Source organism: Haemaphysalis longicornis, unplaced genomic scaffold (genome assembly GCF_048455015.1).
Source record: "Haemaphysalis longicornis isolate Haplotype H1 unplaced genomic scaffold, Haemaphysalis longicornis Haplotype H1 scaffold_1, whole genome shotgun sequence".
Lineage (NCBI taxonomy): Eukaryota > Metazoa > Arthropoda > Arachnida > Ixodida > Ixodidae > Haemaphysalis > Haemaphysalis longicornis.
Window position 1 is genome coordinate 234,400,312 of NW_027526203.1, and position 16,151 is coordinate 234,416,462.

The window sequence follows — 16,151 nt, forward strand, 5'->3', positions numbered from 1 at the left end:
GGAGCCTAGGTAGGGCACACCTAAAAATATCGTCAGCCACTGCACTCTGTATTGGTGTATGACCAGTAAAGCTGAGGGGACAGTATTTTGAATGGTACGAAGTCATTTATTGTCTTGATCGGTGGTCGTCGTGATGAAGGAAAGACACACAACTTTATTATCTTGATTGGTGGGTCTTCTTTTTCTTTTTTGTCGTGATGGTGGTGACAATGGCCTTCCGGTCGCTATGGTACACACTGATTGGCGCGGGTATAGCCTTGGAAACATTCATAGCCAGGTTCAAACCTGCTTGCTGCCTGCCAGCAATGATTCCATTCTCGTCTCTGTTCCTGCCGTCACTCTTTATGGGCACGTTGCTGCTACCACCTGCACCATATTTATTCTTCCGTCTACCCCTCCCCCAACTGCCCAGCCTGCGGAGCAGTGGAAACACTGGACCATCTCCTTTGGAACTGTCCCCACGACCCCTATCCCCCCTTACCAGACGGTGGGCACTGGGCTGAGGCGCTGGGCAGCTCCGACCTGTCTACCCAACGGGTGGTCACGGCGAGGGCTGTTGCGGTCACCGGTACGCCGGTCACCACGCCCCCCAAAGGGGCCTTAAAGGCTCAATAAAATGTTTGTCCTCCTCCTCCTCAGACTGTACGCAGCCTCCCCGTTAAGACGGGAGAGAAATGGAATTCAAAATAGAAAATGGCAACTTGTCGAGTTCAAGCAAGCACAGAGCCAGATAAAAGCAAGCACGCATGCAAACGAACAAACACACACACACAAACACCTCGTCCTTCAAAGACCTTGTGGAGCATCGGGTGTTTTTGTTTGTGTTCATGCAAAATCCACTGAACCCTAACAATAAACAGCTTTGCTGTAATACATTCGATCCATGTTTGGCCAGTTTTTGCGTTTCACATTTTTTTTCCCATTCTTCCCGTTGGAGCTGTCGTCTGTGCTGTCAGAATAGACAGGAAACCATGACTTCCTTACAAGACATCATTTAACTGGCAGGTGCTCCTCCCAGAGGAAAATGAAAAGAACTTGGTTGTGTACCTGCATGCATGGCATCTGCACAGTGCTGGATGTGACTGAGGATGGCTTCCAGTGGTCCATGTGCTCAGTGAGCATTCACCAAACTCGGACTGCGAGTATCCTAAAATTGTCACGTCGTGTTCACATGGGGTCATGTGCGTGCTGATTTGCATTCTACAAGATGCTTTTTTAAAACTTATTTATATCACAAAAACCCTAAAGCCTCCTGGGAAGGGTATTACATAGGGTAAGGGGGTTGCTTCGGTGTCACAAAAAATACAAACATAACAAAACATAAAACATAAAATGACAAAAATAAATTACATAGTGTTAGTGTAAACTAGGGATCAAAACATGTGTTCACCTTTTGTTGAAACGTGTGTGTGGTAGATTGGCATCAAGTAATTTCTCCGATTTCCGGGTGCTGAAATAGCTGCGCGTTAGAATTGTGCAAGTACGGTATTACATTGAATGCACTTTTTTTTTTTTTTAACTGGGGCAGATACTGTCACAAACAGAAAATATAATGCTGCACAAATTTGGCAATTTTTTTTTCGTGTGCTTAAAATGGCTGTATATCATATAATAATAGAAAAGTGCGACCAGCACACTTCATACATCTATGCTAGCCACGCTGTAATTTTACTCTGTGTGCACATTTATGTTCGCATTTTCCTGTTTGCGCTTTATTTGTTGCTGACTGTACTTGGAACGCTACCTGTACAGTGCCGCTGCAGCTCGCATTTTATTATTTTTTTAGAAGGTCCGCACTGGTTTTTGCTAAAGGGACAGCCATTGTGCCCGCCCATCATCATAGTAGTTCTTGGGAAATAAATTACAGTTGCTGCTGTTACTGCTGTCCACTGTAGTATTACAGGAGAACAAAGCCGTTGTCGTCCTCTTGTTCGGCAGAGATAGCAGGCTTCGAGAAATGTGTACTTGTTTCCTTGGCGCAGTGTTCTCCGAGGGGATCTGGAGAAGTGGCTCCAGGTGCTGCTGGAGACGGTGCCGAAGCAGAGGAGTGGTGCGGACGGCCTCACTGTGTTTGACATCCTGGAGAAGGTGTTGGCACGGCCGGTGCGTTCTGTTTTTTAGTGTGGGAAATTTTAATGAGAGAACACTGTCTGCTCGATGGCGCAGCTGTTGAAGACTTAAGTGTACGCTGAAGCTTGAATTGAATTAGCCTTAATGGGGTGAACGTGTGCTTTTGAAACCAGTGTTCAGAATGCCACTGGGCCCGTGCAGAATGTTGCAACTAATCCATGTTTCACTTTCTTGCACCTCTCATAACTACGCGTGTGCGAATGGTGGTTTTTGCCTTCGAAGAGACTTCAAAGTGAGTAATGGTTTTGTTTGAATGATTTCAAAGGGAATAATTTAAATAGTTGCAAAAACAAAAAAGTAACCAGCAGCCTCAACAAGCATTGCAACGAGAACTGAATGGGCCATTTATTTTAATGCAACCAACGTGACAGTTGAACCACGACACACGCAGAGCAATTCTCAGAACCACAGAGGATTGCTTTGCATTTGGTACACCAAGCAGGATTTTTTAGCTGTATTGGGTTCCAATATACACAACACCGTTAATATCGTCAGCTGGAGCTGCTGCCACATAGAGATGTGACCATGCTCAGGCAAGCCAGAAAAGAAGCTATCAGTTTCGAGTTTCTTTAGTTTTTCAATGCACCAACCACAATTCAGGTTACTTTTATGTTGCGCTCACATGGGTGTCGAGATAAACTGTTCCACACCTGGCACGCCGAAACCAAAACTCTGGCATTCAGCCTTCCTCTATTAGCCATGTGCAATTTTATTATTATTATTATTATTATTATTATTATTTGCTTCTGTGTGATTCATTCCAAGGGTGTCAAAGATGTAAAGCTAAGGAATCTGTGTGTTAGCTCTTATAATATTTGCTTGTATGCATGTTTGCATAATACAGAAAAATGCTGCTGAAATATCTTTATGTCATCTGCCAGTCAGCAGGCATGCCACATGCCGCCTATTATCGCCTACCATGCTTCCCTCTTCCCTTTACTGAATCTGACTTTTAAACTTTTAAGGGGGGAGCTAGCAAAGAAGATAAAATAGAGCTGCCTGAGTGAAACTTCAACCATAAAAAAAGATCACGGCAGTGCCCTGAAAAGATGGTTTCTGTTTCTGGATAATGCATGGCTGCGGTAGCCAAGCATCTGTCGTGGCATGCCTGTATGATTTGGTTTATGTTACAGTTACGGACTGAGACCCTGAGTGGGTAAAATAGTAAGAAACTGGCTTAGACTTACTTTGCACAGGGAATGCACTCTATACATGCGTCGTTTTGCATAGGGTAAAATCAACCCAATTTTCACTGTTCTTCACTGCCTAGCAGAAATTTTCGACTACAGAGACCTCCAGTCGAAGCAAGTATCGAATGACGTACAGTAATCCCTCGTTAACTTGAACTCGGATATTTTGAAATATTGGTTGTCGTAACTTTTTTCCGCCGTGTCTCCCGTAGGCGCCATGTATTTGCCGCCCTTTAACTCGAAACTCCTCTTATCTCGAAATTTTCAACAGATTTTAGCACTTTGAGTTAACGGGGGATTACTGTATTATTATTCAATCAAATATTTGAAGAAAAAAAAGTGAATGTTCACACATTTCTATTCACAATCGAATTGTACGTGCCGTGGAAATGAGTGCAGCATACTTTTCGCAGCGAGCTTTTCACTTCCAGTGCATGTGCGGCCTGTGTAGTGCGTGCACTGGCTACATTGGTGCCTGTTAGCTTCAAAGTATATGCTGTGCTTTGACAGCTGTTACTTTCATTTGGTAGCAGGCAGCGAGTTAGTTTAGTGCACTTTCAGAAGTAGCGGATAACGGCCCGCGCATTTTGTGTGAATGGTCAAATTTTGCTTGGACTCCCCAGAACAAGGTGCTTCAGCTCACTTTTTTTCTTTATTCTTTATTCAAAAAAACCTTACAGGCCCCAGGACAGGGCATTGAGTAAGGGGGGAAATCGGGAAAGTACAGGACAGATAACATACAGTTTATTATAACATACTCAGTCAAGCTTCACCTCAGGGGGTTGGGTACGTTTGAGCGAAATTTCTCCTCTGTGCATTGCTAGTTCAAGCCTATAACAGTGGAATAGCTACGGGGCGTGATTAAATTTATGGAGTTTAAAAATATCTAGAGAAGTGTTTGTTGTGGTGCTTATTGTTTTTCTATTTCCTCTGTCAAAATCTGGCAGTGAAATCCAGCTTTTGGGGTGTGCTCAGTGATTTCACTCCTGCGCCAAATTGCACCAAACAAGAATTCTTGCTCCGTTCTGATAAAAATCTAAATTGCATCAGATTGCTACCAATTTACTGTTGTGGTTCTAGAGGGCATCATTTTGCGCTGCCTAGAATGGGGTCTGGAGGCAGTGAGGAAGAGGGGGATGCTAATGGAGGACATCTAGTGGCACCGTGGGTCGGTCGGAGAGATAGTAGAGATAGTGTGTAGTGGCATGTGGGGCCACTAGATAGCTTATTTACTGGCTCTAGTGGCATGCAAATAGCGTCAATCCGGGACGCTGTCACTGATAGCCACCAGAAGACTCGTATTTTGTCTGCATGCCGACTGTAATGAAGGCAATTTTCATTTATTTACATTTCCCCCTTGAGTTGTGCTTCAGTGTGCGCGTATTTCAAAGGTGGAATTCGTTGGGGCGAGACCGCAGCGCACCGTAAGCACCGTCGATTTGCACGCTAATACTGGAAAGGACTTCTTGTGGTTGGGATCTTGTTCGTGAAAGTACATGTAATTGTGGCACAGAAAAGTCAAACCACCGCTAACATTTACATTGCCCTAACTGTGCCCAAGGTGTGCGCAATATGTCCGTGCGCAATCGCAGACTGGCGCTGATTTTCGTCGATCAAACTCGGGTCTTCCTGTTAGTTTTTTTTTTTTTTTATGTAGCTTTATTGTGAAAAAGCTGTTTTCATCTGAGATGCTGCCACGTTCGAACTGTATACAAAAGCGCTGAGCGGCAATGCGTTATGCTCAATCAGCTTTGCCGTTGCCTTTGATGCTTGTGTTACGCGACTGATTTTAAGCAACCTGCTCTGCATATGAAGATCACCGAATGTTTTGTTTTGACGTACGTGGCAAACTTTTTGCAGTCGTGTCTTATTGCGGCACAGGTGCAGAAAGTGCACGCACAAAGTGTTCGTGATGCTGTCAGCTTTGCGTGCACAAGAGGCGGGCTACCTTCCTTTTCGCCACTCCCCCGGCTTCGCGCCATGATAAAGCGCTGACATGTAGGTTGGCCGGTGCTTGTGGGGTACTGTTGGGTATTGGCAGGCTGTGCAGCCGCCGAATGTTTTAGTAATATCACGGGAGCGCCGACAGGTGGGTGCATCAGCGCCTTATCACAGCGGGGAGCGGCGAAATGAGCGAGAGTAGTCCACAAGCGCAGAACAATCCCGCCAGTGCACCTGTCGTCTGCTAGGCTGCTCCCGCCAGCATGACACAGTTCCTTTCCACCGGTAATGAGCCGACTGTATGCATTGCCGTGAACAAGGCGCACTTGCTGTCGCCACCTGGAAAGGGATTGTGTCGTGCTTGTGGTAATAACCTAGCGGACAACAGTTGCACTGGTGGGATCGCTCTGCGCTTGTGGACTACTCTCGCTCATTTCACCGCTTCCCTCCATGATGTGCTGCTGATCCACCGACCTGTCAACGCTCCCGGGATTATTAAAAAATTCACCGGCTGTACTTAGGTTATAATGCATTTGTAGCCGTACGGCTGCATTTCAGGGGTATGTAAAAATTTCCCTCACAGGTTATAATGTAGCAGACACATCCCACAGAACCTTTTTTTTATTAAACAGCTGCTCGATTGGAGTTCTTGTTTGTAGGATGGTTAGTGTCTGTTTCGTTCCCTTACTTTTTAATTTTCAGTATGTGTATAATGCATTTCCCCCTTACTTCTTCTTTTAAGCAATGTAAGCCTATAATTTTTCACCCATATATAACTTCCAAAATAGTGTTATGTTCCTGTTTGCTACGTATATACAAATAAAATAAAATAAATGTATCTAACAATATTAAAAGGGCCTCAGAATGGCTCTAAGGCGCCACATAATGAAAATAAGGCGCCACATAATGAAAAAAGTTCCAAACAAAATTTATCAGGACTTATTATGGGGAGGTGTTTGGGTTTCCATTTCTTGCGGTACTTAAACAACCTCAAAAACTGATATTAGTTGCTCCAAATTGCTCCAAAATTGACTTTTCAGTCCTCCAAAGAGCTCCAAAATAATTTTTTCGAGCTCTGAAAATTGCTCCACATTGTGCATGAGTAGCAGCACTGTGTGCTGGAACTTCACTCATTGGGTATTGAGGGCCCTAGTATCGCGGCCCAACTGATATCTCAGCACTTGAGCCACAAAGTTGCTCTGCTGACTGGCACTAGAGGCATTTTTTTTACCCCTTGCACTGGCTGCACTAGCGGAGGCAGTGCAGCGTATGTTCATTTTTTTAGTAACTTGGAGCTACAGTAGCACTCTGCACTGGTCTGCACAACACTGCACTCATCTGTTCCAAAAAAAAAAAAACTTATATTATTTGCAGACAGTGCACATCTTCTGCACAGCAAGCCTGTCGGTGGTGTCGGTCGCTCCGGACGGTGGTGGTGAGGCTGTCATGGAGGGCATCACGCGGGCCCTGCAGTGCGCCACCGGTGTGGAGCCTGCCGACCAGCTGGTGCTCACAGAAGGCGGACGCTTGGCCAACGTCAAGTACATCGAGGACCACTATGCACAGTTTCAGGTGGGGGGTCGAGCTTGCTCACAGTGCTAGCAGAAGCCACCAGCCTAACACTAGCGGCGCTGTCTGGGCAGCGCACTTTTACGCGTTTCACTGGGAAACGCTGCTCGTCTTATTCGTCGCACGGTGGGCGTGCTCGGTGTACTGTTTTTACGCAAATGTAGGCCTCGAATGTAATCCTAGAATCTAAGTTGACCCACGACTTGTATCCCGCCTTAAAAAAAAAATGGGGAAAGAGAGAAACAAGGGTACTGGCTTAGAATTGAGCAAATAGAGTATGCATTCGAATAGTGGTTCTAGCTGCAAATTCTTTTTTGTGTAGTGGCTATTTCTTTACTTTTATGCTATTCCGTTGAAATGGGTTGAGATGGTGCTTTATGGTAGAGCAACCATTCTTCTTTTTTGTCTAGTTTTATAGTGTTGCCGTAGCCATACCTGCCAGGTTTCCCGAATTTTCCGGGAGACTCCCGAATTTTCATGGTTTGTACGATTGTACGACCGAAACAAAAATCTCCCGAAAATGCACCCGTCTTTGGCCAAATCTTTTTCCCAGTCTTGCCACAATGTGCCGGAGGTATACCTGAACCCGACACCAATCGGCATCGTTATCAGTGAAGTGCTGAAAAAGTGTAGTTGGCCATGCACAGACGGTGAACTTGTTCGTCCCATTGTTAGTTTACTGTTGATAGAAGCGCAGCGCCATCGCCGCTTTCATTTACGCACGAGCACGGCCGTTCTGGACGGCAGTTCTGAAGATTTAGCAAGTCTCCAGTGGTGTAGCTTGTTGTTAGTTGAGACGAAAGAACAAAACAGTTCAGTTCCTTGTGCTTTGTATTGCGCTTGCAGTACTATTTCCAGGACTTTCTGAAAGGGGCAGCGGCAGCCACGTCGAACACTTAAGTGGTGTAGCTTGTTGGTAGTTTGGACAAAGAAGCAGTTCATTTCCTGTTATGTTGTAAGTAAATAAAAAAAAGTCTGTAAGGTTACCCATTCTGTTGTTGCTGCAACCCCCCCCCCCCCCCCCCCCCCCCCCCCCCCCCCCCGGTCAGATCTTCCTAATGCCATCCCGGCAAACCTGGCAGGTATGCGTAGCAAAATTTACTCAATTGAAACATTACCTATTGCATGCGTCAGAAAAGCTCACATTATTTTCCACACAGATTACTTACTTCTGCTAGCACTTCAGATTGCATCTGAGAAAACTCTCCTGCATGTCTGGATAATAAATGAAAGTTCGATTTATGTTTTGGAGTGTGGAGTAATGCTACACTTTTAGAACTTTGAATCCCGTGCTTGTTTGATGCAGTTAAAGGAGCCATGAAGAGAAAACACAAGTTTGGTTCATTCAAAAGATTGTCTCGTTAGAATCATACTGACACCACTTTTAACGTAAACTTCGCTCAAATAAGCTACATAATTAGGAAAAATGGGAATGGTCATGCGACCCACCAGCTTATTTCCCGCAACAGAACCTATGATGTCACATGAGCTAAGCTCTGCGATTGGCGGAGGCTGGCAGAAGCAGACGCAAATTAGGTAGAGCTTACAAACTAGACGAACGAGCGATTTGCGCTTAAATTTAGGGCACATTCTTTACAAAGCAATAAGAATGATGGGACAAACAGTGGAAGTTACGAAAGCACATGTAAACATAGAAGTACTGATGCGTTCTGCTGTTCGTACTGCGCACAGCATGCTTGGTTTAGCTGCACAGCACTACGGGGCTTGGGGTTGTCTCAGACGACACTGGCCGATTGACGCAAGCAACGGTGTCTTACGTGACCCCATTTGTCGAGCGAGCACTGTTTCAGGGAACGAATATTTCCCCCAGAACAAAAACAAGCCAGGTTTAAATGCGGGCAAAAACAAACCAAACGCTTGCCACGGTATGGTGGCGCCATCTAGGTTACGGAACGTAAAGAAACGCGGGAACAAACCAACACCGCTGTACAGGGTGGAGACAACCTTTGAACGGTCCCGTGCCGCCGCAATTGGGCCAACGGGCTCAACGCGTTATTCTTTTCGTTTCCCACGAGACCTAGCAACGCGAAACAGACAATATGATTCAAACTTCTTCAGTAAACCGCGTTGCGGCGATAATTTTAGCGCGGTTTTGACACAGTGACTTGCTTCGACGGCGAGCGAGGAACCGAAAATGGCGGTGCCAGCGTATACGTGTCTCTACCCTGTACGGCGGATGCGTGAATGAAGGTACTGTAGGCTGCAGAGCGGTCGGTTCCTGTGATGTCATTTGGGACCACGAAAACGCACGATTGAGCGGGAAAATCAAAATTTTAACCTAAATTGTTTAATTTCTCAGTGAATAAAGCACCGTTTGTATCCGGACAAGCGCTGGGGGCACTATAAAACACGAAATCTTTCGAATAAAACCAACTTGCATTTTCTCTTCATGGCTCCTTTAAGGATGAACTTGGAATACGAGGCAAAAATAGCTGAAGGTGCTGAGGTACTGACCATTGTAACATGCTTATTAAAGTGATACAGTTAAACCTCGTTATAACGAAATTGAAGGGGCGCCGCGATTTGCTCGTTATAGCCAATATTTCGTTATAGCCGTAGCCGACATTTACTGCAAATATTATGCATTGTAGTTACCTAAAACCATCCTAAAACAAAAAGCGGGCGAAATAGCATCTTGCCGCACGGCGGTAGTCAGTAAAATAAACACATTCCGGAGGTAAAAAGGAAAAGTCACGAACCCACTTTATTGGAGTTCAAAACTCGTATTTCAAACAGACTTGGCTACGAAGAAGTCCGTAATTGGACGTTGATGCACCTTCCTGATGCGAGCGATGGCTCGCTCAGCAGCGGCCGCTATGTTCACGCCATCTTCGCCGCCCTTGTGCGCGCCGAAGTAGCGGCGCAGCACATCCACCGCATCTATATAGTGCCTCCGACAAAGTCCTTAGCGCTTCCTTTCACGCCACGTGCAACAGCGCTGACGATGGACTCTCGGTTGCTCCCGATGGTGGACAGCGTACTCGTCCACACGTCAAAGTCTCTCGCCACCTTACCACAGAGTGCACCTTACCTTCCTTCGCGCCCGATGCGACGGCTTTTATCATAGCCGTCTTCTGTTCAAGCGTGATAGTCTTTCGCTTTCGCTTCCCGCCTGTCGCACTCGCGTTGTTGGAATCACGCGGGCAGTACGACGATAAAGACTGCCAAAACCCACGCACACACAACTACGCAGCGACGTCGGCGATACGAACAGGGGAGGAGGGGGGAGGAGAAGGCGACGCAACTGCGCGCGCCGTGTGCATTGGGGCTCTTCTCGGACTCACCGCGGATAGTCCGCAGGTAGTCCGAGGATTCCCCGAAGCCATAGGGATAGATGGGAAAATCGAACGTCGGACTGCTTCTCAGGGAGCCCGCGGTGAGTCCAAGACTGTAAATCGAAGGGCCCCATTGCCTGCATGCCGTGCGCAGCGAGAGGAGGGTGGGAATGGCTTCGCGGGCGCAGCATCCGCACGGCGCGCCAGCCAGCTTCGCGCGCGTGGCGGGAGTTTTGAACTGCTAATACAGTTGTCGCGTCGCGCACTGTCTCAAATCCGCGTTGCGCACTGTTGTAAAATTAGCTCAAAATTTGATTTCTCGACGAAATTTGTTCGTTGTATCCCGTAACGGGCAAATTTTACCTCGTTAAAAAGAGGTTTTAAATACATTGGCTTCTATGGGGACTTTCAAGGGGAATTACGATTTGCTCGTTATATCCATTATTTCGTTATAGCCCGTCTCGTTATAACGAGGTTTAACTGTAGTTGCAATAATTTAGGTATCGAGATTTCAGCACAAATTAAAAATCCCCAGGAGGTTAATATTATTCTGCAGTCCTCGACTATGGTGCACCTTATAGCCTAGGTGTAGCTGCAAAGTATAACACATAACCCCCCCCCAATTTTTTTTCTTGAAAGTTGCAATAATGCTTACCAGAAAACTTATCCTCTTGTCTTCAGCATTGAGTGCATCGTATAAAGAAATTTGCTTCATTTTCACCTGGTGTTGGTGCCTTTTCAGAGGCCTAAATTGTGGAACATGCCTGTAATGACCCAAAATGTTAAAACATTTGATAATGAACACATGCGTCATGGCAGTTGTAAATGTAAAATATTGCTTTTTTAGTACATCACACATGAGCATTTCCCACAACCCATGCTTTGACTTCTCAAGCAACAAGAACATGGCACATATTTATGGCATTAAAATAGCTCCGCCTCGCACATGCAATTGAAGGCATCATTGACAACGTAAAGGTTTGAAAGATGTGCATTGATGCGATGTGAAATAATAGGTGTGTCCTTGGCTATCCACGAGGAACATACATTCGTTCAGAGGGGTCTGGCAGTTATAGCTAGCACCGTAAAGACGGACTAAATACGCATTAGACTTCAAAAGAACGAAAAGACAACATACAGGTTTGCTTAATTTGAAGGCTGCCGTGGTAGACTAACAAGTTGGAATGCAAACTGTAATCAGTTAAGCTAAATAGTAAAAAAAGTTTGCAGCTGATTAATCGATTTGATAATGCAAAAATTCAGTACAGCTGCATCATCATCCCATTACCTTGCGATGACATAGATACTACATGTTGAAGTTTTGATGACATTACGTCAATATTTTGAGGATCTTGCGTTATTATTGCAGTGATATCACTACAGTTAAACCTCGATATAACGAAGTTGTGCTTGCGGGCGAAACTTTCGTTAAATCGAGAATTTCGTAAAATCGAGGTTTTGATTTTACAGTTAATTTAACCAGTTATTGAGGTTTCAAAACCTTGCCCGTCACTCAGAAACAACTGCTATGTAGTTACCTCTCCACTTAAACCGAAATTTGTACTAAAACTGGCCGCGAAAATTGTGTGAATTAAGAGCTTCAACACTTACTTAGGCAATGGAATTCGGATAGCCGACAGAAGTTCGTGTCGTCGTAAAACCTGTGCTTTTTCCGCAACGCCTCATTAAATATGATAGCAGACTAGGTTTCCACTTTGTCTTTTTTTCTTTCGGTCACTACTAAACGCCGCTGTTAGTCAATTGAACCCGCGTCCATGCCCCGTGAACTTCACCCCGGCGAGGTGCTGGTTCGAAGTTACGCCTCTTTTCGTCCGTTCAGTGGTAGGCTTAGGCGCGGCGTTGAGGGGTGCGGCGGGCCAACAGCGGAAGGGTGCTATAAAGCTTTCGAAAGACTTTTTTCATGCACAAAGGCTCTGCAGTATGGGCGCGTGATGCAACCACGACACTCGAGATAAAGCCATGATTGAGAGTTGAGCGGAGTACACATGGACCGCTTCACTTTGTGGAGCAGCGCTTACGTGCTCCCACTAAAGCGGAAAGCTTACATTAAATATCTTCTGGCCAAATTTGATTAAGCAATTACTTTTATGCCCGCTGAGCCCTAAAGAAACCGATTTCTCCGCATCGCAGCTGTCTAATGAACACGTTTTGACCTTGTTCGGAGAGCAATTTATTGCTACCAGCACTCGATGTTCAAGCCGTAGTGAAAAAGTCCGTGAGCAGTGCTTGGTGTTTCTTGACCAGGGTGGGCTTTACGTGACGCTCGTATGCTGACAGTGCTAACAAGGCTTGCTCTTCAACATTCGTGTGCGCCTGCGTGCCTCCGCAGAATGTCGATGGCATCCATCACTTCAATGGCCTTCGGTTTCACCGACACTTCCTCAGGCTCTTGTTCGGAACACTTTTCTTTCCCTTGGAGTTCTCATGCTGCTTATAAGACTCATCTAATGATGGACGAACAAAATATTAATGTGGTTATCAGCGAGCACAACCTAGAGCAGCAGCACCGTGAGCAAGGATGCGTAGAAAAAGACTTGAAGTAGGCTTCGGCCTTCGGCAGCCTAAGCATAGAGGGCGCTGGCGTAGGCAACGATGGAGACGTCAAAATGGTGGCCGCACTATTAAACCGTCCATGACCGCTAGCGGTTTTTGAGCAGCTTCTTTCATTGCGTTTAATTGTTGTCAACCGCATAATTCACCGCTTTTCTTTCATTTTAGCCTTTTAAGAGTTAATGTGAGTACTGAATGTTTTCAATGTAGGCTCTGAGAGGCAAAATAAAACGTGCCTCGACCGGAATTTCGTTCTTCCTTTCTCGCCATGACTTCGTTAAATCGAAAGTGCCGCACGAAATTACTTGGTAAAATCGAGATAAACATACATGGATTTAGCAAAATTTTGATAGAAAACTTGAAAAAATTCGTTATATCGCGAATTTCGTTAAATCGAGGTTCGTTATATCAAGGTTCAACTGTATTTGCAATGATATATGGCACCAAATTTAATCACAAACTGAACTTGAATCGGTTGTTGAAGACCTGCTTCAAAAAAGCGCTACTTGAGCCGTCATATTCCAGTGCCTAGTGGGCAACGTGATTCCGTGGTGCTCACGCGCCAGCCTATCCGTAACACTCATTGCGGCGGGCGCACCTGCGGTGGTGCCACAACTGAGCAGTCGGTCAATGTTTCTGTAACTGCGGTGTTCCCACCATCTTGCTCAAGCTGTGCATGCCCTCCCCATAGCCATAGTGACGGCACCGGTCACATGGTCGCCTCTGCGATTCAGCCACAACAGTCGCAGTCAGGTGGGAGTCCACCGTCAACAGCAGAGCTGACAATAGGGATTGAAGTGCTGCGCCAAACTGCGCCAAGACAGATACGCTGTAACATGCTGCGCCAAATGGCACTTTGTTGGGAAATCTGCACCACAGCTGCGCCGAAATCGCTTTTGAGAATGCCAAGAAAAAACTAGTGCCCATGGAGACATGCATGCTGGGCGAGCCCTAAAAGCATGGAACTCAATTGGTATTTTGTGCATTCACAGTGCATTAACAGTGTGAGTGCATATAGTTGCCATATTCTGTAAGTGTCACCACGGACTACTGCAAAGTTCTGCAGAGTGCAAGATTGGGAGAGTTGGTAATTTACGACGATGACTACGGCATAGTGAAAACAAGGATGAAAGAAAAGGCACACAAAACGAAGGCTGACGTTTAATTGCGTTTTATTGCAGAAACATGCCATATTTATACACTCGCAGAATCATTCACCTTGGTAACTAAGCACTCGAAAAAGTCTAAACATGAACGAAGTGATTTCCCCTGCTGTCACTCCAAACTTGCCAAGATTTTGCAAGATTGCTAATTTTCGTCAGCCACGTTTCGCCCGTTCAAGTATTCATGTTTCTACGTGGGCAAGGCTTACCGTTGCACCGCTTTAGTATTTTCATGGCCTCAGCGGTTTCTCTCGTCTCCATGGCACTTTGCATTGGTCAAAGTTCATTTGCAACCGCGAATGTGCATGTCCAAATGCCCTCTTGCGCTGCAGCGCACTTGTAACTATGCTCCCAGAGCTTTGTGTTCAGACATCTGCCGCCTGGTAAACACACTTCCTGCCACATCACAAGAGAATCTCGTAGGTTACAGAGGTTGTGCATGCCACAAGTTTTGTTCTGTGCTCAACGACACACTTGCAGATTTCAATTTTCAAACGATACGTCTTTTTGCAAAGCGTTGCCAGTTTCTGTGGGCTGAAAAACAACTTATGTTGGCGGAATCAATATTTTCTTTAGCTGGTAGGGTAAAGGATTGAGGTATAGACCATTTAGCAGGGCAACATGTGCTCGTAAATTTAGTGAAACCCAATTAATACGTTTTTCACCGCACCGCGAAAAAAAAAAAAAAAACATAACAGCCGGGAAAAGCGTAAGAGTGAGGAAAGCCACAAAAATGGGCCGCCGTCTAACTGGCGTGTTTAAAGAACCCCCTATCTGATTGATTGTAGGGTTTAACGCGCTGACACAACGCAGGCGATGAGGTGCGCCGTAGTGGAGGGCTCCAGATTAATTTTGACCATCTGGGGATCCTTAACGTGCGCTGAAATCTCGTACACACGGGTGTTTTTGCTTTTCGCCTCCATCAGAAAAGTGGCCGCCGCGGCCGGGAATTGAACCCGCGTCCTCGTGCTCAGCAGTGCAACGCCTTAGCCACTGAGCCACCACGGCGGGTAAATCACACCCTATCTAGAGCTTCAATGTTGCAAACTTGGTTTCTGCCCGTTCCACCAAATGTAGCGGTCTTTTTTTGCATTTTATGTGCACATTTAGTGTTTCCAAGAGCAATTAAGACGTGCGTCAAGTCAAGTTAGTTGTCTTAAAATCACTGTACTACTCACTCGCCGTCACCCTACACGTAAATGTCGACAGCAAAATTGGGCGTCGTGAAATCACCGTACCACTTGCTCGCCGTTCTGACCGTCTCGCTGCGCGAACACGGGCGTCGTGATATGCAAAATGAACGAAAGCAGTGCCCCTTTGACAAAAACGATTTAGTTCTGCAATGGGAGCCTAACGCTTCAAAAAATCAAGTATAGAAGCTTACCGTTTCTTTCACCCGCTCGTAAGCACCACTCGCTTCTCAATAACCTGAAAGGCCGCATTGCTTTCAGCGTCACCTTGAGGTGCGACGTATCTGCGAAGGAGGTCCATAGCCGCGACGGCTTCTCCAAAGCTTGTAGTGTCTGGCAAATCCCTAGACACTACAAGCTTTGGAGAAACTGGCGCAAGTGATGGTATGGGTGGTGTAGAAAGTGATGAGAGTAGCAAGGAAGGAACAGCAGACGATGCGCAGAGACCGACCTTAACGCTACCGCAGTGCCACCGCCTGGTCAGCGGCAGCACTAGCCTGCGCTGCGGTACTGGAAGGCCGCGCTCTTTGCCAACAGACCTAATCTAAAAATGCTGCACAGCACCATTGCAACAGTGCGGCGGCGCAAACATCACGCTTTTCCGGTGTTCTGATGGTGATAGCAGTTTCTACGGATGGCCATCTAGTGACGGCGTCTCCAACTCTCTTGTGGCTTCTTGTAGCCAGTTCGGTTACAAAGCCTGGCCAAGACTGATCAAAAGCCAAAATGGCTGTGCCCAAGCGGCTTCGGAGTGTCAGGTTGCGACGCATCATACGGGAACGGGCCCACAGTTGCGCCGTTACAGCGGGGTTCGCAATACATTATATCCTACGGGAGCTATGCCGGGACCGATGATAAACAACGCAACAGCCAGGGAAACGCAACAGTGAGGAATGTAACAGCGGGGTTCTACCGTACTGTGCTTAGAGTTATTGTTTGTGTAGTATGTTCTATAGTATTTGCTGGTAACCTCCTCTGCGCAAATGATGTTTGCAACTCAAAGTAACATACAGTTTACGCCCGTTACAACGGACCCTCTTAATCCGGAAAAAAACGTCCGCTGTAGCCGAAGTATGCAGTATCTGGAAAAGGCCTAGCGCA

The 16,151-nt window shown here is 46.1% G+C and overlaps 1 protein-coding gene across 4 annotated transcripts in view; it reads left to right on the forward strand.

Moving 5' to 3' along the window:
- The window catches only part of LOC144142766 (inhibitor of nuclear factor kappa-B kinase subunit alpha-like), a 78,234-nt gene that overhangs the window by 18,556 nt on the left and 43,527 nt on the right, over positions 1–16,151 (forward strand). For all 4 annotated transcript variants that reach the window (XM_077674492.1, XM_077674501.1, XM_077674475.1 and 1 more), the window contains exons 8-9: positions 1,983–2,103; positions 6,636–6,833. In XM_077674492.1, coding sequence (XP_077530618.1) covers positions 1,983–2,103; positions 6,636–6,833 — 319 coding nt within the window. The remainder of the gene's footprint in view (positions 1–1,982; positions 2,104–6,635; positions 6,834–16,151) is intronic.